The following is a 23,227-nucleotide window of genomic DNA, read 5'->3' on the forward strand; positions in this document are numbered from 1 at the left end:
TCTTGGGCATGACAGAGTGGTGCCGGTTGTGGATTTATAATTATGGATTGTTTGTCAAGCCACTGTATGTGCCAGCAGCCACAGATCAGGAACACCTGCAATGGAATAAAGGAGCTACACGAGCCTTTGAAGAACTTGGTAAGGCTTTGACAGCGCCTGCTCTAGGACTCCCAGGTGTGAGTAAACCATTTTTTCTATTCTCTCACGAGAAGCAGGGAATAGCCTTGGGTACACTGGCACAGGATCTTGGCCCGTACCGACGAGCAGCGGCCTATTTCTCCAGACAATTAGATGCAACTGCAAAAGGGTGGCCGGGATGCCCGCGGGCAGTTGCTGCAGCGGTACTGAACATACAGGAGGCCCGGAAATTTACCAGGGGTCAGAAAATGGTTGTGCTGGTATCCCACACGGTGCCTACAGTTCTAAAAGAAAAAGGGGGACGTTGGCTTTCCCCACAAAGATTTCTCAAATATCAAGCTAAATCATCCTCACTAACACTGTCAAGCCAGCTTCTTTCCTCAGTGACAACATTGGAAAACCAGTTCATCATAATTGCCTGGAAACCATTGAAACAACATAATCCAGCCAAGCAGATCTAAAGGACATAGGATTATGGAGAACACTGAGAACTGCCTTACGGACGAAAGCAGCAATATCCTGAACGGTGAAAGGCACGCTGGTTATGCTATAACTACTAGCCATGAAGTGATGGAATCTGGGCCTCTGTCTGAAAGTACTTCAGCACAAAAGGCAGAAATAATCGCCCTTACCTGTGCTCTGGAACTAGCCGAAGGTAAAACTGTGAACGTTTATATGGACTCTAAGTATGCTTTCAGGGTCGTGCACGGAACAATTTGGAAAGAAGAAGGACTCTTGAACTCTCAAGGCACACATATCAAACGTGCAGGAGAAATATCGGCAGCTCAACTTCCTAAGAAGGTGGCAATCATGCATATCCAGGCGCACCAGAAAGCGAGCTCGGAATTGGAAAAAAGGAAATGAGCTGGTGGACAGGGAGGCAAAACTGGTGCCTAAGCAAAAGGTAAAAGTGGAAAGTGCCCTAGTCCCCGACGGGCAGGTTATTTCAGAAGGTAAGCCAGAATATACTAAGGAAGACCAGAAACTTAGTATAGATTTAGAGGAATCATATCATGAGGAAGGGTGGGCTCACGCCCCACAAGAGAAAACTTATTGTTACCTCCTATTTAGTTTGCCCTTTAGTAGCAGAAACATTATACGAACATTTGATCAAAAATAGTAACTACAAATTGGTACACTACTGTAAGACAGGTGACACAGCAACGCGCTCTTTGCCTCCAGACTAATCCTAAGAATATACCTAAGCTAGAAATGGGTCAAATTGGGAAAGGAAACGGACCTGGGCAATAATGGTAAATTGATTTTTCGGAACTCCCAAGAAAAGGGGGGTGCTGATATTGGTTGGTACTAACTGATACCTTTTCAGGTTGGCCAGAAGCACTCCCTACCAGAACAGCAAAAGCTCGGGAGGTAACTAAAACATGAGCACAAGAAACAATACCAAGGCTTGGTGTTCCAGCTGATATATCCTCTGATAAAGGGCCACATTTTAAATCAAAAATTGTACAGCAAATCAGTCAGCACTTGAGAATAGACTGGCAACTACATACACCTTATCATTCTTCCTCCAGTGGCCAGGTAGAAAGAAAAAAAAAAAGATGAAGTGAGTCATCTAATTGAACAACAAATTGTAAATCTGGGGCAGGAGGCAAATTTGGCTTGGTCTCAATCTTCACCTTTGTCCCTCTTGCATATGAACAAGGCCAAGGGCAAAGAAGGGTTAAATCCTTTTGAAATCCTGGATGGGAGACCCTATAGTGTACAGAAGGGGATGTCTGCACAAGAAGGGGATGAAATTATGACTTTTTATATGGTTATATTGCGTAAACAACTTAACAAAATTGGGAAGAGTGTTTGGAACTTGGAGTAGGGGTCTGGATGGGCCAGTACATAACATCCAATTGGGCGATTATGTGTCTGTGAAGTCTCTTGCAGAAAAGGACTTTGGAATCACAACAGGAAGCCCATTTCAAGTCCTCCTGGCATCCTTCACTGCTACCAAGATTAAAGAACGGAATGCCCGAATCCATCATTCTAGAGTGAAGAAAGTCTGCAAAGCACCACGAAGGGTAACCCAGGCGCAACCTGGAAAATGCCGTTTCTTACGGTCATAACCCTAGCACACGGATGGGACGAAAATTGCCATGAGCAAGATCTGAATAAAACCATGGGGGAACGCTTTAAATTGGTGCTTTGGAATCAAAACCATCAGAGTGTATATATTACATTGCCCACTTCCGCAGAAGAAAGCTTTACATTTGTAGTAATTAACCAAAACCTTTCTGAAATTCTATCAAAGAAATTAGGTTATGTCCACCCTGACATGTTTTGGTCCTTCTGGACCTTCTGGGTAACCTTTTGGTCCCTTTGGTCCTTCTGGGTGACCAACCCAAACGGCACTTCCTACCTCAGCAAGAAGAAACCCGAAAGAGAAGACAAATGCTACAGCTGCAGTGAGCGGGGTCACCACGCCAAAGAACGCAAGCTCCCGTCGCAGCCCAGAAGATGCCATTCCTGCCGGAGCACCAGCCACATGGCTGTCAGCTGCCCCCAAAGAGCTCAGCAGCGCAGAAGACAAACACCAGGAGCCTGACTTTTGCATTAACATTAAAAATCTGTTGAAGGATAGAGATGGGTTTTCTCAGGTAGAAGTAGCCTTCTTACCTGCGGCCAGAGAAAACATAGACAATCATCACATTAGTAAAAGAATTTACTAACCTCTTAGCAAAGGGGGGAATGATACAGGGAACTGACAATTAACTAATTAACACTTGACACTTAAGGAACTAACCCTACCCCACATCACTAAAGACACTTAGAGAGCTAACCCTTTAACCCACATCACTATTGCCTAGCCTTGTTTAACTCTGTGTAACTTATTGTACGAAAAACAGGACTTCACTGACGCCTTGCAAAGATCACAATCCTCGGGTGCATCCTTGGGTGAACTAGATTACAGAAACTTGGACACAGTTTTAACCAACTCAGCAGTCTGAGACCCAACCAACTCATCACACTGGACCAAAGGTGATCGGGTACAGAGAAGAGGACCCGGGGTCACGATCACTGCGCAGCTGCAACCAGGAGGAGCCGGAGACTCTGGAAATGGTCTCCTGAACTCATTGCAATAAGAACCGCCTTCTCGGGGACAGGTTATGAATATGTACAGGTGTTCCTAAAACTTCCGTGAATATGTAACGCTTTACTGCATTTAACCAAGCTCACAGCTACTGTAATTTTACACACGTATTAGGTGAAATGATTCCCCGTGTGTCCGGCATCGTACCTAAATACATACCTTCCTTATAACCTCAAGGGTTGTAAGGTCATTCCACGCCTCACCAACAGCAACAACAGAATCAACGTAAAGTCTGTGCAGCCATAAGGACACCAGGGAAGTATAGAAGAAGTTCCACGTATCCATTGAGACATCTAGATCTGGAATAAATAACAGATTTAGCGAAAGCAGATTCCTACAGGATGAATTCAGTGTAAGCACACAAGAAAAATAATCATACAGGTTCTGTTCTAAGGAAAGGCAGAAAATACTTTTGTGCTGTGCAAGTGCCTGAAAGTAAAGAGTCCTTGCAAAACGTTCGCTGGCCTTAGTTTTGCGCGGACCTGACACAGGCAGATCTCTGGAGCTAAAAAGCTCCATGTCAGGGGAGAAATCACTGCCACAGAGGCTGCTGCCGAACACAGCCCTTGCTTGTGTACATGAGACACCACACTGGTTACAACAACAGCTTCGACCCAGACTTTCAAGGCCAGACTAAAACCTGGAAACCTTCAAAGTACTTTTTCAGAATTCTATCATGTGGGTGACGGTTGGTTCAGAACAACCCACACTGTTCTGAACCAACTTAAAAATTCAGGGTACATAACGCTGCAGCCAGGAGTGCACCTGTGCAGTCACCGACACTACCTAGCTCAGAAAAAAAAAAAGCATTTAAGAGTTTAAATAAGGTTTGTTTGCAACACTGATGGACTGAGGAACGCAGATGACACCCTCCTGCTGTTATCCACAGTCCTCTTGGATCTTGTTTCTGCAGACGTAAGACGAGCTCAGAAACCGAGCATTTCCAAGAGGCTGGAAGCTTTGCTAACTTATTTTTCCCCTGGGCTGTTACTAATGCTAAAAAAGCTTCTTTCCCCCTCACCCCTCCACAATTAATACTGAACCCCAAAAAAGAAAAGAGCCGAGGGGCTCCCAGGCCCGTTCAGCAGCTCATCCTGTGCCTCCAGCACGACCGGTTTATGTGGGCAGCCCACAGGGGTGGGTTTTACCCCTCCAGGGGGCTCCAGAAACCTGCAGCAGCCCAAGTACCCCACACCCTGTGCCCACCCCAGCACGCGCCATCCTGCACCCCCAGCCCATCCCTCCCGTGTTCACCCACCCCTCTAACCCCCCATACAAACCCCTCACACTGACCCCCACATCCCACACCCCAGTAACTGCCTCAGAACCACCCCCCCCAGTTATTACCCCTTCACATACCCCCAGATATCACCCCCCCCACACACACACACACATTTTCCCGCCCCGTGGTTATTACCCTTCCCCCCTCACACACACACACTCCCAGTTATTACCCCCCCACACACACACTCTCCCCACCTCAACATCATTACACCCCCAGTTATCACCCCCCACCCTACAGCTATCACCCACCCCCCCATGGCTATTATTCACACACACAGTTATTGCCCCCTCCATAGTTATTACCCACACCCACCCCTCACAGCCCCCCCAGTTATTACCCCCACACACTTCTCCCCTCCCCACAATTACTGCCCCCAAGGGTTATTACTCTTCCCTCCCTCACACCCCCCGCCCCCCCAGCCCAGTTATTACCTTCACACACAGTTATTACCCCACACACACGCCTCCGGGGTTATCACTCACCCCGCCGCTATCAACCCCCCACACCCACCCTCCTCTCATGGTCATTACTCCGCCCCTCACACACACCCCTTCCCCCGCCCCGTTATTACCACTGGCCCTCAGAGTTATTTAGCCCAAACCCTACGGTCACCCCCCACAGTCCTCACAGGTTCACGCCCCTCACGGTTATTCCTCCCCCCATACACCGCAAGCTCCCCAGACCCCCGCCCCTTCCGGCCACCGTTTCCCGCCGGACGGTTCTTGCTGGCGCTCCTGGGGGCGGCGGCCACCAATGGGAAGGCAGCGTGAGGCGGCCCCTCGGCCGTGGCGCAGCGGCGGCCGCCGCCGTGTCCGTCTTCACCCCCACCAACCAGGGGGAAAGCGCCGGGAAGCGCTTCGGGATCGCCTGTTACCGCAACAAGGCCATGGGATGGCGCAGCGGAGCGTGAGTGCCGGCCCGGGGCCTGCCCGAGGGCGGGAGGGAGGCCGGCCGGCCGACCCGTGTGGGGCGCAGGCCCGTGTGGGGCGCAGGCCCGTGTGGGGCGCAGGCCCGTGTGGGGCCCGGCTGGGGGGGGCTTGTGTGGACCTCCCTTGGACACTCTGAAGAGCAGAGGGGCCCTGCAGAGGGACCGGGACAAATTGCAGAGCTGGGCAATCACCAAGCACATGAAGTTCAACAAGAGCAAGTGCCGGATCCTGCACCTGAGCCAACCCCGGCTGTACAGGCAGACTGGGGGACGAGCTGCTGGAGAGCAGCTCCATGGAGAGGGATCGGGGGTTCTGGTGGACGGCAAGTTGAACGTGAGCCACCGGTGTCCCTGGAGCCAAGAGGGCCCCGTGTCCTGGTGCACCCAGCACAGCACGGCCAGGCGGGCAGGGGGTGATTGTCCCGCTCTACTCTGCGCTGGGGCGGCCTCACCTGGAGCATCCACTGTGTGCAAGGCTGGGGACAAAGGAGACAAAGCTACTGCAGCGTGTCCAGAGGAGGCTGCGAAGCTGGTGAAGGTTTGGAGGGGAAGCCGGATGAGCAGCGGCTGAAGTCCCTGGGTTTGTTCAGCTGGAGCAGAGCAGACTGAGGGCAGAGCTCATGGGCTGCAGGTTCCTCAGCAGGAGCAGGAGGGGCAGGGCTGAGCTCTTCTCTGTGACAGTGACAGAGCCCGGGGAATGGCAGAAGATGTGCCAGGGAGGGTCAGTGGGACATGAGGAAAAGGTTCTTCACCCAGACGTGCTGGACACTGAACAGGCTCCCAGGGATGTGTCACGGCCCCAAGCCTGGCAGTGTTCAAGGAGAGACTGGACAATGTCCTCAGGCACACGAGGTGACCTGTGGGGTTTCCTGTGCAGGGACGGGAGTTGGACTCCGTGATCCTGGTGGCATTGGGGGAGCTGGGAAGGCCCCTTTCAAGCCAAACTATTCTGTGATCCGTGTAGGTGCCTTCCAAGTCAGCACATTCTGTGATTCTATGACCCAGTTTTGTGGGGCAGCCCCGTGTGGGCACCCAGCTGTGGCAGGGGAGAGGCCCAGGTGGGGCCTGGCTGTGGAGCCGGGGAGCTTTTGTGGTACGCGGCTCTCCAGCCCAGGAAGGTGGTGGGATCTGTGTGAATCCGGGTACGCGGAGCGCCCTTGGGCACAGGGCAGTGCCCTGCGCTTTCCTGGGGAGTTACATCTCAGGAGTAGAAGTTTCCAGGCTCGTTGGCAGCACAGGTTGTTCCTCCTTGCTAAAAACTCATGTTCTTTTTTATATTGTTGACTTCACAAATTTTCTAACCGTGCCCTAATCTCTAGGGAGAAAGATTTTGATGAGGTCCTGCAGACACACAGAGTGTTTGTCAACATTTTCAAAGGCCAGGTGGCAAAGAAAGATGATCTTGTTAAAGCATTTGTGACGGATGACCAAACAGAAATCTGTAAGATGGTAGGTTTCAACCACTTCGCGGTTAGCAGCTTTATAAAAGCTTGGAGAAGACTTTCCCCTCCAGGGCTGGTGACTCCAGCACTGCCCTGGGCAGCCTGTTCCAATGCCCCACAGCCCTTTGGGGAAGAAATTGTTCCAAGATCCAACCTCAGCCTCCCCTGGGGCAACTTGAGGCCGTTTCCTCTGCTCCTGGCACTTGTTCCTGGGGAGCAGAGCCCGACCCCCCCTGGCTCCAAGCTCCTTTCAGGCAGTTCAGAGATCAGAAGGTCTCCCCTCAGCTCCTGTTCTCCAGCTGAACCCCCCCAGGTCCCTCAGCTGCTCCCATCACACTTGTGCTCCAAGTCTTGAATATTTTATATGTATTTAGCTGAAAAGAGTTCTGAATACTCTGTAGAATATACAGCTTTTATACACTGATGTCTGTGGACACAGAAAAAAAAAGAATTACCAGTGCTGAAGAGTTTCTCACCTAAGGTATATTTTTAAGGCTGCAGGGGATGCAAAGGGGACAGTTGCTCACTTGGGGAAGTCCAATGAAATGTTAAGAACAGATCTAATTTCTTAGTCCTTCTTGGTAGGATATGAACTGTGGGCTTGTTGTGAATTCAAGGAAATCTGTGCATCTTTTTTTGTAGTTTTTCTGTGGTGAGTTTTTTCTTTGAAATCTCTCCGTGCTGTCTGTCATAATGACGTACATTATTAATACTGTTATTTTTTTATCCACTTCACATCTGACCAAACCATTCAAGCAATTGTTAAATTTAACAGAGTTACTAGATTTTTCACTCTGTAGTCAAACCCATGACATTTATTAACTGGGTTTTTTTAGTTATTTACTGTCCAGATTTTAACAGAAGGAGAGCTGCAGGTATCGGACAAAGAACGGCACACGCAGCTGGAGTAGATGTTTAGAGACATCGCGACCATTGTCGCTGACAAATGCGTGAATCCCAAAACAAAGAGGCCGTACACAGTGATCGTCATAGAAAGAGCCGTGAAGGACATTCACTACTCTGTCAAACCAAACTAGAGCACGAAGCAGCAGGTCTGTTTTCTTGCAAAATCGGTTTCAGGTCAGAGGTGGTGGCTTCAAGTGTAATTTCTCTGTTTGCAGCCACAGAGGGATCAGCAAAGCCCTGGGGGCTGAATTCTGCAGAGTGATTCTTCATCCAGCCGGTGGTTGAATGCTGGATGCAAACAGCTGCTGAAACTCGTGCAGTTTGTTTTCTAACAATTCAGGGAAGGGAGAAAGAAAGAAAGAAACTAATTAAAGCAGCAACAGTGATACGCCTGGAACAGAAAGAAAAGTTTTGTCCTTTAGTTTGATTGAGGTAATAAATCGGGCCTTGCATCTGAGCCACATGTTGGTTTGTAGTATAAGTGCTATTTAAGATTTCAGACGGGTTTTTTAAGCGTTGGAGGGATCACGAATAACAAGAACTCTGCCTTTCCTTGTTAATCTACCAAAGCAGCGTTCGAGCAAACTCCCTGCAGCGCTGACAAAAGTGTCAGAAGCTGATGCGAAGGATTTGAGGTTTTGGTCTGTGTGATGGTTTTCAAGCAGGTGTGTAAATGCTCTTTGTTTTTAACACCTTTGTAGGCACTGGAAGTGATCAGACCGTTAAAGGAGACCATGCAAATCAAACGTGCTCACATGAGGCTGCGATTTATTCTTCCAGCAAGGGAGGGGAAGAAACTGAAAGAGAAGCTCAAGGTGCTGATTAAAGTGATTGAGAATGAAGATTTCCACCAACAGTTAGAAATTGTAAGCGATAAAGCCTGGCAACTGTGTGGGGGTGTTATTTTTCTCTGCTAAAGTGGCTGAAGCATTTCAAAGGGTTTCCCCAGCTGTGCTTGGCAGAGAGCTAAAGCCAGATGCCTTTCTCTGATGTCTGCATCACCCAAGACACTTCACTTTTGGTTTTCCACCAAGCTGAGTGGTGCAGTCGATGCACTGGAGGGAAGGGGTGACATCCAGAGGGACCTGGACAGGCTGGGGGGTCCATGTGAATCTTGTGAAATTCATCCAGGCCAAGTGCGAGGTCCTGCACCTGGGTCAGGGCAATACCCAGTACCAGCACAGACTGGGGGAGGGAGGGAGGGTCAGACGGATGGGCAGCAACCCTGTGGAGAAGGGCTGGTGGGTAACAAAAGGGCCATAAGCTGGCAGTGTGCTCTTGCAGCCCAGAAAGCCAAGTGTGTCCTGGGCCACATCACCAGCAGGTGGAGGGAGGGGATGCTTCCCCCTCTGCTCTGCTCTCCTGGGGCCCCCCAGAGAACTGAGTCCAGCTCTGGGGTCCCCAGCGCAAGACAGACATGGACCCCAGGGGGTCTGTCCCTCTGTCACCAGTGCTGCCTCAGGCCCTCCAGCATTTTAGAACGATGCTAAAACCCAACCTGTGGCTGGCAATGCCAACGCAGGCGATGTGATGGTGAGTTTTGACCCACACATATATTAACCCTCCTAAAACCAACCTGGAAATGGCAGATGTTTGTGCCTCCTTGTGTGGAAGCAGCTCTGGCTGCCTCGTCCCACATCCCACCCTTGCAGCTCCAGGACAGACCCCACACTGGTGGCCCTGCCTGCATCTCCCGTCCCAGAACAGCCAAAGGAGCTGCTTGTTTTGGCCTCCAGCTGGCTGATTTAGCCTGGTTCCCTTTCTCCATGAGCGATAAAACCCGGTGCTGAGGCTCCGGTGTCAGTCCCAGCCTGTGCCTATCCTTCGTTGTGTGTCATTTCATGTGATTTTGATCACATCCTTGAAAACAAAAACAAACCTCCAACGCACTCAACCTCAGCCCTCCCAGGGCAGAGAGATTTCCGCGTGGTGAACGCTCCCGTGCAAATTCTCCCATGTCCTATTTTAGGTTTCTCATCGGCAGCGGCTGCAGACAACTGCGCTGGAGCTCCTGTCAAGCCTTTGGCAGTGGTTGTTGTGGAAGGAATAAGGGTCTCTCAGGGCAGAAGAGGAAATCTCTCCTTTCCTTCCCTGGGCTGTGTCACCCCCCCCCACCTGCCACCTAATGAAACCCCAATGGCATCAGCCCTTTCCCTCCCCTGCATTTCTTAATTTATTCCTTACATTATTAATTTTCCTATATTGGAGGGCACCGTGCAACCTTTCTTTTTCCAGTGTTTGGGAATGTGTGTGCTCCCCTGCGCACTGGTGGCGTCACCATCATTGGAGGGGTTGGACAGATGCAGAGATGAGGTTCTCAGGGACATGGGTTAGTGCTAGGGGTGGGTTATGGTTGGATTCCATGATCTTGAGGGTCTCTTCCAGCCAAAATAATTCAATGATTTTATGACCTCCATCATGGGGACGCCCCGACATGGGCTCTACTGCCCCATGGCCCCCATGGGGTGGGGACAGTGCCCTACTGTGCCCCATGCAGCTCCCCTGCCCAGTGCAGGCAGGCTGTCCCAGGCAGGGCTGTCCTGTGTGGCCCAGGGGTCACTTTGGCAGAGGGATGCTCCTGACCCTGCCACTGCCTTCCTGGTTGGTTGTATTTTGGTGTTTTCTTACTCTAGAAACCCAGGCATTGCCTCTGGTGTCTTCCCACTCGCTCCTGTACCTTTTTGCCACTTGTCACATCCATTTCCACGGGCGCCTCTCCCGGGCCAGGCTAAGACAGCGGCAGTCAGTCCGATTGCACCCAGTGTTGTCTCCCGGGCAGGAGCTCGCTGGTGGGGTGACGTCTTCTCCTCGCCTCACAGACATGGTGAGGAGTTGGGATGCGGTGTCTGAACACATTCAGGGAATGCTCATGATAAAGCAGTTGGCCTTTATCTTCTGCTCACAACTTAACAGTTTCAGGAGACCTGAAATTCCTGTGTTGCTGCATGTCGTTGCTCTTCCCCTCCTTTCAAGGCAGCTAAAGCATCTCAGTGTTCCCTTGCGTCTGGCAAACAGGCCACAGACCGGATTCTCCAAAAACTGAGATGGAAAAATGGAGTCCAGCTTTGTCAGAGAGAAGTCTTCAACACGTTTTGTGGCTTCTCTGTTGGCCAGAGTGCAAAGACCAGACCAAGAGCCTGAAACAACTGGCACCAGGGGAGGTTTTAGGTGGGATATAGGGGACAATTTCTTCCTGAAAAGGGCTGTCGGGCATTGGAACAGGCTGCCCATGGCAGTGGTGGAGTCACCATCCCTGTGTGTCCCTTGGGACAGCCATGTCATAGAATCACAGACTCATTTTGGTTGGGAAAGACCCTCAAGATCATTGAGTCCAACCGTTAACCCAGCCCTGGCACTAACCCACGTCCCTGAGAACCTCATCTCCGTCTGTCCAACCCTCCAGGGATGGTGACCCCACCACTGCCCTGGGCAGCCTGTTCCAATGCCTGACAGCCGTTTGGGGAAGAAATTGTTCCCCAGATCCAACCTCAACTTCCCCCGGCGCAACTTGAGGCCATTTCTGTTTGTCTTATCGCTTGTTACGCTTAGGGTGGTGAGAGCCTGGCCCAGGTTGGCCAGAGAGGTGGTGGATGCCCCGTCCCTGGAGACATCCCAGGCCAGGCTGGACGGGGCTCTGAGCAACCTCAGCTGGTGACGATGTCCCTACTCATGGCAGGGGGTGTGGTGGGTTGCAACTTGGGCAGCTTTTGTAACGGATTTGTGGTGTCTCTGCACCCCTGTGCAGTTGTATGGATGTGACTGTGCTTGGCTGCAGGATGCTGGAGGAGGAGCTGAGGGCAAAACGGCAGTCCGAAGAGGCCCGGCGAGACCGGTCGCGAGCCCAGCTGCTGAAGAACGAGGAGCTTCTCCTTGAATTTGAAAACAGAATCGACCGCCTCCTCTTCCATCTGCATGGCATCACCGTGCCTGGCCAGGTATTCACCCCAAGTGGCTCATTTTGCCCACCAAGGTGGTTCTCTCCGTCTCCAGGATGACTCTCTCCTGTCCCGGGGGGTGGAGGAGAAGCTCCAGTACCTGGGCCAGAAGCTGCAGTACCTGGCACAGCGGGCGGCCCACCTGCCCCCTGAGTGCAAGATCCTGGATAAGAGCAACGAGATACGTGGGATGTCCATCCCTGCTGGGGTCTTCGGGGACCCGCAGCAGGCTCCTCCTGATGGCCCATCCCAAGTGTCCCCCAGGGGGACATCAAGGGCATCCCTTGGGTTGTAACACCCACCTCCCCTTCAGCAATTAACCCAGAGTGTCTTTCACAGATTTTTGTGAAGGCCAGGGATTTTCTGGAGAAAAAAATGTCGAGTGATCCTCAGAACGTGGTGGTTTCCTTTGAGGAGAGAGACAGCAGCGATGACGGTAGGAGAGCTTAGCGGGGACGTGTCCCACGGCGACTGTCCCTGCCCCTGCCTGTTGGGATTTGTGACCATCCTCGCCTGTCTCTCCCTGTCCCAGCAGAGCCCAGCCCATGAGTTCTCTCCAGACCTTGGGGCTGTCTCCAAGGCTTTGAGCATGGGTGGTGCTTTTAGGTGGGGATGTGGGAGCATGAAGGCAGCTGGCGGGGTGGTGAGCATCGAACCACAGAAGGAACAAGAAAAGATGCTGTGGGGCAAGGAGGGAGAGCCTTGTCTTCGAAATCACCTGGTTGTGAAGAACAACCAGTGCTGGGGTCTGTCTGTGGCCTCTTCCCATTGGATACTCTTGGAGGAGCCACTGAGTTTCTGAGCTTGCCACCTGTTTTGAATGAAGCTGGAGCTGCATCCAGCACCGCGTGGCTCCAGACCTTTCTGGGAAGCCCCAGCAGCTGGGGATGGGCCACAGCAGCGGCACTGCCAGGCCCTGCAGGTCAGCCTGGGATGCTGGGCAGGAAGAGCCAGGGCTTGGCAGGAAAGCTCCCTGTGATGTCACCAGCCCTCCAAAACGTGCTGGCTCTCCCTGGTGACATGGGCACAGCAGAAGTGGCCCTGCAGACCCTCCCCAGCCCGTTTCTCTCTGTTCCCTCCTCCAGAATCCTCTAAATCTGATGACGAAGATGACGAGCACGTCCCCACCCGGGAAGACATCAAGAGGGAGGGGCAGCTGCTGATCCAAAGCAAGAAGAAAGCCAGCGTGTCACGGAATGCACCCCGAGATTAGTTTAAGGGACAAGAGGGTCCAAAACAACTTTTATTAAACCGGTGAGAAACAGGGTTTTAGAACTCCAAAAGTGACTTAAATATAGGTTCGGGTATCAGTTGAGGAAAATTATGAAGGGGCAGCAACTAGTACAACAGGAGGTCCACAGTGTGCATGCACGTGGCTTCACCCAAAACAATGCCGGAACCGCCCCTGAGGCCCAGAGGAGTACACGCTTGCCTGAACACGGTGCGGGATTATTCTTAAAGGGATATAGGTACTCGTAGTGAGTACGGAAAGTGTACGCTCGCGATTCCGCGAGGGTAAATTTATAATACACTCGCAATCCTGCGAGGGTTAATTTACTTACACGTGCAAATGTGCACGGAATACTACACGTGCTTATATGGAAGCACGGGAGGAAAATACACTCGCGATTATGCGAGGAAATAATTTTATACGTGTGCCAATGTGCACAGAAGGTTACTCGTGCATATGTGCACGGAAAGTATAAATACACTCGCGCTTATGCAAGCAAATAATTTTATACATGCTTATATTAAGCACGGGAAGTTACAGGTGCAAATGTGCACGGAAAGTATAAATATACTCGCAATCCTGCGAGCCGTTTTACTCACACCCGTGGCGGCAAGGCAAGCGGAGTCTCCATCCCGGGGAGGAGGGCTCTCGGCGGCAGCATCTCGCTCGTGCTCCGAGAGACCCGCGACAATGGGCGGAGTCTCGACGAGAGTCCCGTTTTTTATAGGCTGATCAGACCTGACTCTAGGCATTCTAGAAGCTTCTCTGCACCCCCACACCGGTTGTGGGGTGCCCCTGAAGCCTCCAAACATCCCCCACACTGGCCGCGGGCACCCAGCGGCTCACTGGCGCCTCGGCACTCCCGTCTCCTAATGACCCTGAGCCCTTCTCTCTGTCAGCCTCTTCCCGAATGTTCTGCAGGGTACGCTAAATTAGGCTTTTACACATATCTGTGGAACAGTTTTTTTCTACAAAGACTACATACAGGTTGCATTGTTTAATGGCAGCATGTACTAATATTATATGCTCAGGTTTCACAGCCACTGATAACATATCCATTTAGACCAGTTTGATTAACAAATATATCGTTAAGTCTATTACAGTCTCTAACCCCAGGAAAAATACACCCACGTGTTTAGTGAGAAATTATATTACGGATATACGCTTGCCTGAATCTGGCAAGGAATTATTCAAGAAAATCCACGGGTTTATAATGAGGAAAACACCTGCCCAAGCGGCGAGGAATTGTTTAATACACTCGCTGATCTGGTGAGGAAATAGCTCAGTTCTACCTAGTAAGTTATCGCTCACCCCAGCGAGGCGACGAGGCTGACCCAATCCCGGGAGGCTACTTTAGGTGGCGATCCTGCCTAAGGGGAGGCTTCAGGCAGACAGACCCGCAGCTCCGAGAAGACCACAAACGGCCATTCAACGGGACCCCGTTTATATCCGTGTCAGATCTGACTGTGGGCGGTCTAGAAGCTTCACGTCTTCTCTGCACGCCCCTACTGTGGCAGGGCAGCCGCGCTCCCCGCTGCAGACACATTGGGTGAGAGAGGCAGGAAGAAGCGGGGAAGGGTAGAAGGAAGCCCATCGGCGCTTGCAGCCCTGTGTCCCCATGTGGGGACATGGCAGGGGCGGCCTGGGGAAACCCCTCCCACTCAGGAGACAGTGGGGTGGGGGCAGCTCCCAGAAACCCCTGCCCACTGCAGAGCCCCTGGCAGGGCCTGGGGGGCAGGTGTGTGCAGCCCCTCTGTGACACGGTCCGAGGTCACAGTGGGACAGCCAGACGTCACAGTGGTGACAGTCCCCCTTTCCCTGTCGTGACCAGCATCTGCCCCACTCACCCCGGTGAGGCCGAGTCGACTCCAAGTGCTGAGAGCTGCTCTCGCCACCGCTCTGCTCTGGAGTAGCTGCTCTGCAGTGAGGAGGAGAAGGTGGAGAGAGGGAGCACGACAGCACCAAGGAGTGTGAAAGGTGGAGAAGGAGAAGGAGGAGGAGGAGGAGAAGGAGGAGGAGGAGGAGAAGAGAAAAAGAAGGAGGAGGAGGAGGAGGAGAAGAGAAAAAGAAGGAGGAGAAGGAGGAGAAGAAGGAGAAGAAGGAGGAGGACAAGGAGGAGGACAAGGAGAAGCAGTAAAGCCATTGTCCAGCCACTTGCTGCTGTTGTTGACTTGAAGCAGCAGTGGAACTAAGATGGCAAGACAGCTCTTCTTGCAGCCTCACCTGAGCCCAACTATTGAGAAGCTCGAGCGTTATGGTAAGGCCTTCAGGCCCAATTTCACATGTGTGTCTGGGTCAAGGACATCTCTGAAATCAGGATGGAAACCCGAGGACTGTGGGGGGTGGTTGCTCAGGAGTGGTGACTGCAAGGAGGGACCTGCTTGACCATCCCAAAGGGCTGAGGGGCTGATGTGGCAGCCAGGGCTCCTGGTTCCCTTCCTGACGTGGCCCCTGCCTTCCTGGGGCAGCCCAGGCAGAAACCCCTGACCCCAAAGGGCTGCCCTTGCCTGGCGCTGGGCATTACCCACGCTGAGCTCATGTCTGAATGGAAGAGCTGAAGGTGCTCGTGGGCCACGTGGGCTCTGTGTGTTCAGAGATGTGACCCGGCAAAACTGGCCCCTGCTGGGGAGACACCAGGGCCTGCCCTGAGCCTCCGAGAGCCGCGTGGAGCACAGCCCCGTGCCCCCGCGGGCATGGCAAAGCACTGCCGGCTTCCCGTGGGAGTGGGTCACACCCTGGAGAGCTGCACCTGCAAGGAAAGGAGCCCCTTGGAGGCAGCATGAGGTGTCCTTTGGTTCTTGCCGGGCTGGAGAGAGACCACCTGAAATGCCTGAGTGAAAGATGCATCGCTCCTTGGACAGGAGTGGGCCGAATGGTCTTGAGCTTGCTGCCTCAGAGCATGACAGGTCTTTCCCTTGTTTTTCCAGAGTTCGCTAAGATTTGGGCCAGCACATCGTATCACCTCAGCCTGCAGCTGGCTCTCCACCAGGTGGGCCTTACCTCCTTCTCCCCTCACACCCTGATGAACGCTGATCAAGTCCTGACAGCCCTTTGCCATGGGGTGCAGCTGTTCTTCCCCTGCGTTGAAAGCAGGAGCAACGCCCCAGCACGACACTGCAATGCACACAGTGACATGGACACCTTCTCTGTCCATTCAGATGTACAAGAAGGTCCCCCCGTCAGAGTTGCATGTGAAAACCTGGAAGCCTGGGACACATCTGGATTTATTCCAAGTGTGGGAACCCCCTGCCTTCTATCTGATTGAGCCAGAGGGTGTTTGTCAGCTTTCCCTCACCTATTTGGTTCTTCGTAGCTGAAGGGGGGTGAGAGGGAAAAGCGCAGCCCCTGTTTGTGTTCTCCCAAGGAGCCCATCTTGCTCCTTTGTGCCTCAGGCCAGGGCAGGGCACTAAACACCATCAGCCTCCTCTGACAAGTCACCCGTCTGCCCCTCCAAGACTTCTTCCCATCCGCCATCTCCTCTGTTCCAGGCTGTCCGCATTCCCGGAATCGGGACTTTTGCGGTTGTCAGAAAGCGAGTAGCCCTCAGCGAGCAGGATCTGGTGATCGTGGAGAGACCCGTGTTTCGACCTGACAAGGCTGTTGTGCAGGACTATGAGCTCCGCTATGGTTGCAAAGACTTCCCTGGTAAGCAGCGTGAAAGCGGCGCTGGCCCTTGAGCAGGGTGGGGAGGGGTGCTCTGCTCCCCAGAGGTGACTGAGGGGAGTACCAGCCACCCACCGCGGTCCTGCCAAGAGCTTCACTCGACAAAACCAGCCGGCTGTGAAAGGACCCTGCCTAGCTGTTTGTTTTAAAGAATCACCAGAGGACAATACAGCTAAGAGCGCACTCTCTTTGTCCTGCTTCAACAACAGGTTCCCTCACAGCTTCCTTGGTGTGGTGTCTTCTGGTTCTGTGATGCTTCAACTCTTGCTCCCCCTTTCCGCTGCACTAGACCTCCTCCAGGCAAATGCCAGGGCTCTTCCCAGCTCCCTCAGCCTCCTTGCACAGGGGAAAAGCAGGGGAAACCCAGGGGGGTAAGACGGTTCCTTCCAAAAGCCAGTGACGGCGACACCTGCGCCTTCTAGTCACTACTGCCTTTGGGGCAGCTGTTGTGGGACCCTGGGGAGCACCCAGAGCTTGGGGCTGTGTTTGGGGTGCGTTTCTCTCTAAAGACAAAGACAGCACCGAGTGTGGGCTGGCACCCTCCAGCTTGCCCTGGGACCTGGTGCCTATCTCCCCACTTTGTCCCGCAGTCACTCTTCTTCCCACCAAGTGCCTAAGACTCTTTGTTTCCCTTTCTGTATCAGAGAAGCCACAGCTGTCTGCTCCGCACCTCACTGTCCACTTTAAGAGGAAGGGACAAGCCGAGCGTCTCCTCAGAGGCGCTGGCCCAGCCAGGCAGCCCAGTACCAAAGTGTTGCCTGAGGGCCTGGAGGCTGCAGACCTTTGATTGTAGCCTGCCCAGCAGGTCTGCAAGCTCATGTGTTCCTCTTCTCTTGTCTTTCAGGCCATCAAGATTTCGAACAACTGCCGTATGCTGAGATAGCCTCAGAGAACGCTGTCTCTGAGGGCACCGTGCAGCTCTACATGGAAAGGACCACGCACCTTTTCCATGCCTACCTAGAGAACAGGAAGAACGTTGCCATCATCTGGAGGGACGTGGGCATGCTGATTGCCGAGGGAAAAGAGATAAAAAAGAGATTTTACTTACACTTTTTGGAAAGGCTGAATGGCACTGGCAAGATGCTGCAAGCTCTTCTCGAGGTAGGATTTTCACTTTCCCAGCCCCACTCCTGCTGCTTCTGAAATGCTTTCTGGGGGCTGCTTTCCCCTGGCCGACCATGCCTTGTTCAGTCACCTGGGCTCCTGGAGCTCTAGAGCACAGCAGGCTCTCTGCAGAGCACCTCCCTGGCGTGCAATGGCCTGGCTTTGCAAGAGCCACCCCCAGAGGAGCTGCACTTTGCAAGAAAAGGCCGGCGTTGATGGCGGGGAGCGCTGCGTGCCCCACTCTGGGGGCCGGGAGCAGAGGCACAGGCAGAGCAAGGCTTGCTGAGCCCAGAGCCCTTGGGCGGCTCTGGCTCTTTGCTGGCGCTGGGCTGAGGCGGAGCGAGCAGCCGGCCCTTCCCAGTGTCCGCTCCTCCCGTCATCCGTCTCTGTCCTCGTTGCAGATGCCGGAGATGAGGGACTCAGTCATCTCACGCCATGACACCGCTGCTTCCCAGACCTCCTCTGGACGTGTTATCGTCCTGCCATGGTATGTTTGACTTCACTTGGAGGAACGTGGGACAGTGGCACGGCTTATGCATCTGTCCTACTGTGGAGCTAGAGACGCATTTAGGCAACATTTCCCACTACGTTTCTCCTGCTCCTTTTCTTTCCTCTGTGGGAGAGACTGCTCTTAGGTCCGGAAACGTTAATCTGCAAGGCTCTACAGGAACTTGGAGGGCAAGATCAGAATTCAAAAGGGTGTTAGAAAATCAGAGCACTAGATAATATTCTGCTCTCCATGTGCACTATGAGCAGGATCATTTCCCCAGAAGCAGCAAGGGGGTTTTGTGGGAGGACGACCATTCTCACGGGAAGGATGGAAAAAAGTGGGCACAGGCTGACGGGGTCTCACCTAGCCCTCCCGGCACTGGAGTTTCTACTGCAGCCCTCCGGGTTGGGCTGCCTTGGGAAACAATGTGGTGTCCTTTCTTCAGCCTGGTACCTTCTTGCTCTTCAGGTGCCAACTTGAGACCGTGCCTAAGATGCCAACGCTGATAGACCTGACGGGACGTGTGCAGGGAAAAGGTGATGGCAGTGGAAAGAAAGGTCGGGGACCAGTGGGTTGCTGGCAGGGGGCTGCAGGGTTTCCTTCCACGGCACATGGAGGGGATCAGAACTGAGGTTACCCCAGGAGGCCTGGAAGAGGGAGAGGCTCCTCCTGTGACTCTCTGGACCCATCATGGTAATGCTCCGGTGCCCCATCATGGGACAAGGTCTCAGGACAGTCCTGCACCACAAAGGGCCTCTTGGACTGCTGAAGGACACCTTTCCAGTGGCCTCCACTCCCTGCTTGGGCTGCAAACAGTGCAAAGCTCTAAGCCTGCTTCTTTCCATCATGTGCTCAGATGTCTCAGAGGCAATGCCTGTGGTGTGAACCTGCTCCAGCAGCAAATGTGTGTACACAGGACCAATGCAGAAATCCCAGAGCTGGGTTCCCTTGAGCAAAATGATTCCCCTTCCCAGAATGACTCCCGGAGACCACCGGCTCTGCCAGGGAACCCCCTGTTTCAGCACAAGGATGAGAGAAAGCCATCCAGATAGTTTTCCCCAGGGAACCCCAGGGAATAATAGTGCACTGTAGGCACGAGGAGCTGGACCAGAAAAACAGTGTCAGAAAAGGCCTAAGACCTCCCAGGAAACATGGCTTTCCCCCAAAGGGATGAAAAGGACCACCTTCCCCAGTGTTACCACAGCCCTGAGCAGACCCGCACGTCACTCTCCTTGGAACTGGCACACAAGTGGCACCCGGTTCCCAGAACAACACCGAGATGCTGTTCTGAAGAACCGTCTCCTTTCCCCTTTCTAGAGGATGCTGCCGAGAAGCGCCTCCTCCGTCGAACCAGGCTTCCTCCAAATCGGTTACCTGCACCGACTGTGAAGCCGGAGCAGGGTCAGAAAGCTGAGGGGAGTGAGCCTCGCGCCAGGTGAGACACTCGCATAAATGGGTGAGCGTGACCCCCTGCTCCGGGCTCTGTGGGAGCGAGACGTTTCTCCTGGAAACACCCCAAGTGCGCTTTTCCCACGTCCCACTAACTCATGGTTTCTTGCTCATGGCAGTGTCTTGTAGCTTCTTGGCAGACTCTGCTGGCACCACTATTTCTTTCTTCCCTTCCGATGTGCAGAACTCTTGAGTAGCCAAGTGCAAAGGCTCGTTCCAGGAGCAGAAGGTCATTTTGGCTTTCCCTTCAGGTTGAAATGAGCCTGGCCTTTCTGTTTGCTGAGAACAGAGTTCTGCAGTTAGTTACTGCAGAGGATTGCCCTGAGCAACCAGGAGCCTCTTCTACGCTGACGCCTGTCTTACGGAGAGCCCAGTGGCAGGATGGCCCTTCTCGTGGGGTCGTGTCCTCCTCCCTTTGACACTGTGTCCCCAGCGCCCAACCTGCCCGTACAGGGCGTAGCGCTATCTCCGGGCACAGGACCCTGTTCCTCTGGTTGCTCCAGCAAGAGAGGGCCGAGACCTGGGCATCCTGAGTTGCAGGGGGGCTGTTGGGCCCATCCGAGGCTGACAGCTTGGGGTCTTCTCTGTGTCTGGGGACTTGATCACAAGGATGTGAGCAGAGCACGTTCTGCTGCAGAAGCAGGTGCGCCACCTGGAAGCACAGGATGCAGAACCAGCTCCTCCTGCGCTCCTGCCAACACGCCCTGTTGTGTCTTTGCAGGCAGCTACCGGTCATCCAGAGGAGCTGCTTGAAGGAAAAGGAGGAGAAAGGAAAGCTACCGCCTCTGCTTGCACCCAGAGAAGTGGACTTCATAGCCAGAGCCATTGAGAGGAGAGAAAAGGTACCCGACACCGGATGCTGCAGGAGCACATCCTACTGGACTGTAGAGCAGCGTTGCTCCACACGTGCCAGTGCTCACAAGATTCTTCACTGGGTGTTCACGGGACCACTGACCAGTTGCTTTGGTGTTTGCTTGAAGGGAGGCGGGTCACTGTCAGTTGAGAATATACTTGTCACTTCCAGTAGCCTGGAAACACCCCCAGAGCCCTCACTTGAGGCCGTTTCTGTCGGCCAGGTGACTGCAGGGCTTGTCTGGGCTCGCCAGCTGCCGGCTGGTTTGTAGCCCGGTGGTGGCTTATCTCCCTGGTCATTCCAGACGGGCTCCTCGGTGGAGCCTGCGGGAACCTGGGAGCAAACCAGCGTGGACAGCAAGGCAGAAGAGGAGGGAGGGAGGGAAGGAAGGAAGGAAGGAAGGAAGGGAGGAAGGAAGGAAGGGAGGAAGGAAGGAAGGAAGGAAGGGAGGGAGGAAGGGAGGAAGGAAGGAAGGGAGGGAGGAAGGAAGGAAAACAGCTCAGCCGTGGCAGGGAAGGCTAATGCTGCCTGCTATTGCATTTTGTTTGTCCCCCAGAATAAATGGGAGAAGAAGGAGGAGCAGCTTCCACCGTATATCCAGAAATACCTGGAAGAACAGGAAGAGAAGGAAACAGAGCTGGCAGAGGCCGAGGCAGAAGAGGAGATGCCCAATGTGGAAGGAAATGGAGAAAAGCCAAAGGAGATGCAGAGGAGCCAGGTACTTGGGATTCCTGCAGAAAAAGAGCACTTTCTCCCGTGGGGCGGCTGAGACTGCAAAGTACCCTGGTACCCAAGCCGTCATAGCAGCCTTGCTGCAGCAGAACCGGGCGGGTGATGCTGCCCTTCCTGAGCAAGAAGGGGGACACAGAGTTGCAGTGAAACCCTGGTGACACTCAGAGGTCACCCCAGGGCCTGCTGAGCTCCTTCTCCCGGCTCTCCCCGTCCCGTGTGGTCCATTCAGAAGTGTTCTGGGGTCTGCGTGCTGGGAAGCAGCACCCTCCGGGTGCAGGGCTGTTGTATGAGAGTCTCCTCCTGTGCAGGAATCCAGCTCCCCCGAGTGCTCCTCAGACAGCTCCTCGAGCAGCGTGGAGTCAGACGAGTCCAGCTGTGACCTGCTGGAGATGAACATGGAGGGCTGGGAAGAGGCCGGAGAAGAGCCCCCCAGCGTCCCTGAGGACAACAGCGTCCCCCAGAAGCGGTACGAGTGTGCCCGCTCCAGCCGAGCCCCGGGGGCGGTGGGGCGTGAGCCGGTGGTGGTGGGTACGGGGAGCCAAACCCTGAGCCACGGGGCTGCACAGGACGCCCCGGGATTTCTGCAGCCACGGGAACGGGCTGGGTTAGACCCCACGGCAGGGGCCAAAGCAGGTGTGGGGCTGAGTGTGGGAAGAGGCAGGACGGTCCCAGCTGCAGAGTCAGGGAGACTTTGTCCTTGCTGTTGCAGGAGCCTTTCCCCACGGACAGACCGGGCCCTGCGGGAGGTGGTGACCTGCATCCTGGGGCAGGTGGCCCGCAAGAGAAGAGGGGAGAGGGATGAGCAGCTGGATCTGCAGGACAAGCTCCAGTGGTAAATCTCTCCGGACACGGGCAGTGCTTCCTCTCCCGCAGTCCCTTCCTCCTGCTCCCCGCAGCCCCGCGGGAGAGAGCCGCTTCTCCTGGCACCGGCCTCTCGGCAGAGCCGCTCCTGCGGCCGCGGCTGGCGCCCAGCTGGGAGCCCGGCTGGAGCGCTCTCCTGTGCTCACACCACCTCTTCCCGCTGTGTGTCTGCAGCGAGCTGGCAGTGCTGCGGTGGGAACGGTCGGGGAAAGAGGCAGGCAGCAGCCAACACCTGCGGGAAGCTGCACCCCAAGCTGCACCCCCTGCCAAGGCGGGGAAGAGGAGGGCAGGACCGGTACGTCCCCAAGGCTTGATGTGGTGGCGTTTGTAATGGCGACGGCGCAACGGTGCGGCCAGGCTGGTCTGGGACAGCAAGCAGCCGGGTTGCTTTCAGCCCCGCGCTCCCTTGGCTCAGGGGTCGTTGCAGAAAGGCTCTGCAGTCAGGACCGTGAGCAAAGCAGGGCTGATGGAGAGGCTGAAAAGAAGGGGCAGGAGGGAGGGGGAGCGCTGAAATCCCCCCAGCCCTTGCCAGGGACACTAACACTGCCTGCTGCTGCATTGCCGTGGTCCTGCAGGCGCAGCCCCGCGTGTGCACGGAGGAGGAAACACGCAAGCTCTGGGAGTCCTTGTGCAGCAAGATAGAGCAGAAGCGCAGCAGTGGCACCGCCAAAGGCCTGGAAAAAAGAGCCAGAGCAATGGGAGGCCCAGGTACCGCAGGCAGTGAAAAACAACTGGGGAAAGAGCATTCCCAGTTGAGTGTTTGCCTTTTGGAGTGCTCGCCTCTGAAAAAGGGGGTGTGGGCCAGCTTCAGGCCAGAGCTGGGCAAAGAGGGTGTTTTCCTGACAGCCCTGGGGGCACGGAGAGCAGCAGGGTGGGACTGCATCCCAGGGACCTGGACCTGCTCTCTCCAGACAGCAGCAGATCCCACCACATGTGTCCTGACCAGACTTGTTGCTCTGCACCTCTCTGTGCATACAAGACTACAGAGCTTTGTATTCAACTCCTCAGTTCTGGAGAACAGATCTACTCCACGTCGGCCAGTGCCAGGAGACCGTCTCAGGCGCTGAGGCTCGCGAGAGACACGTCCAGCAAGAGCCTCCTCCGGCGTGA

At 54.1% G+C, this 23,227-nt stretch overlaps 1 protein-coding gene across 3 annotated transcripts; it reads left to right on the forward strand.

Moving 5' to 3' along the window:
- Positions 1-7,694: 7,694 nt before the first annotated feature.
- Positions 7,695-20,507, forward strand: LOC139829442 (coiled-coil domain-containing protein 81-like). Of its 3 annotated transcripts, XM_071816974.1 has the most exons (7): positions 14,974-15,222; positions 15,893-15,954; positions 16,454-16,610; positions 17,473-17,729; positions 18,134-18,219; positions 18,691-19,657; positions 20,393-20,507. In XM_071816974.1, the coding sequence occupies exons 1-6, from the start codon at positions 15,159-15,161 to the stop codon at positions 18,851-18,853; spliced, it is 789 nt and encodes a 262-aa protein (XP_071673075.1). In that variant the 5' UTR covers positions 14,974-15,158; the 3' UTR covers positions 18,854-19,657; positions 20,393-20,507. The 3 variants fall into 3 exon arrangements, 1 of the variants encoding a protein (XP_071673075.1); XR_011741912.1 differs by lacking the exons at positions 14,974-15,222; positions 16,454-16,610; positions 17,473-17,729; ... (1 more) ...; positions 18,691-19,657; positions 20,393-20,507 and adding exons at positions 7,695-7,945; positions 8,501-8,665; positions 11,575-11,734; positions 12,820-12,988 and having other exon boundaries at positions 15,893-15,957; XR_011741911.1 differs by lacking the exons at positions 14,974-15,222; positions 15,893-15,954; positions 16,454-16,610; ... (2 more) ...; positions 18,691-19,657; positions 20,393-20,507 and adding exons at positions 7,730-7,945; positions 8,501-8,665; positions 11,575-11,734; positions 12,074-12,811.
- The last annotated feature ends 2,720 nt before the right edge of the window (positions 20,508-23,227 follow it).

The sequence above is a fragment of the Patagioenas fasciata genome, chromosome 19, assembly GCF_037038585.1.
Source record: "Patagioenas fasciata isolate bPatFas1 chromosome 19, bPatFas1.hap1, whole genome shotgun sequence".
Classification (NCBI taxonomy): Eukaryota; Metazoa; Chordata; class Aves; order Columbiformes; family Columbidae; genus Patagioenas; species Patagioenas fasciata.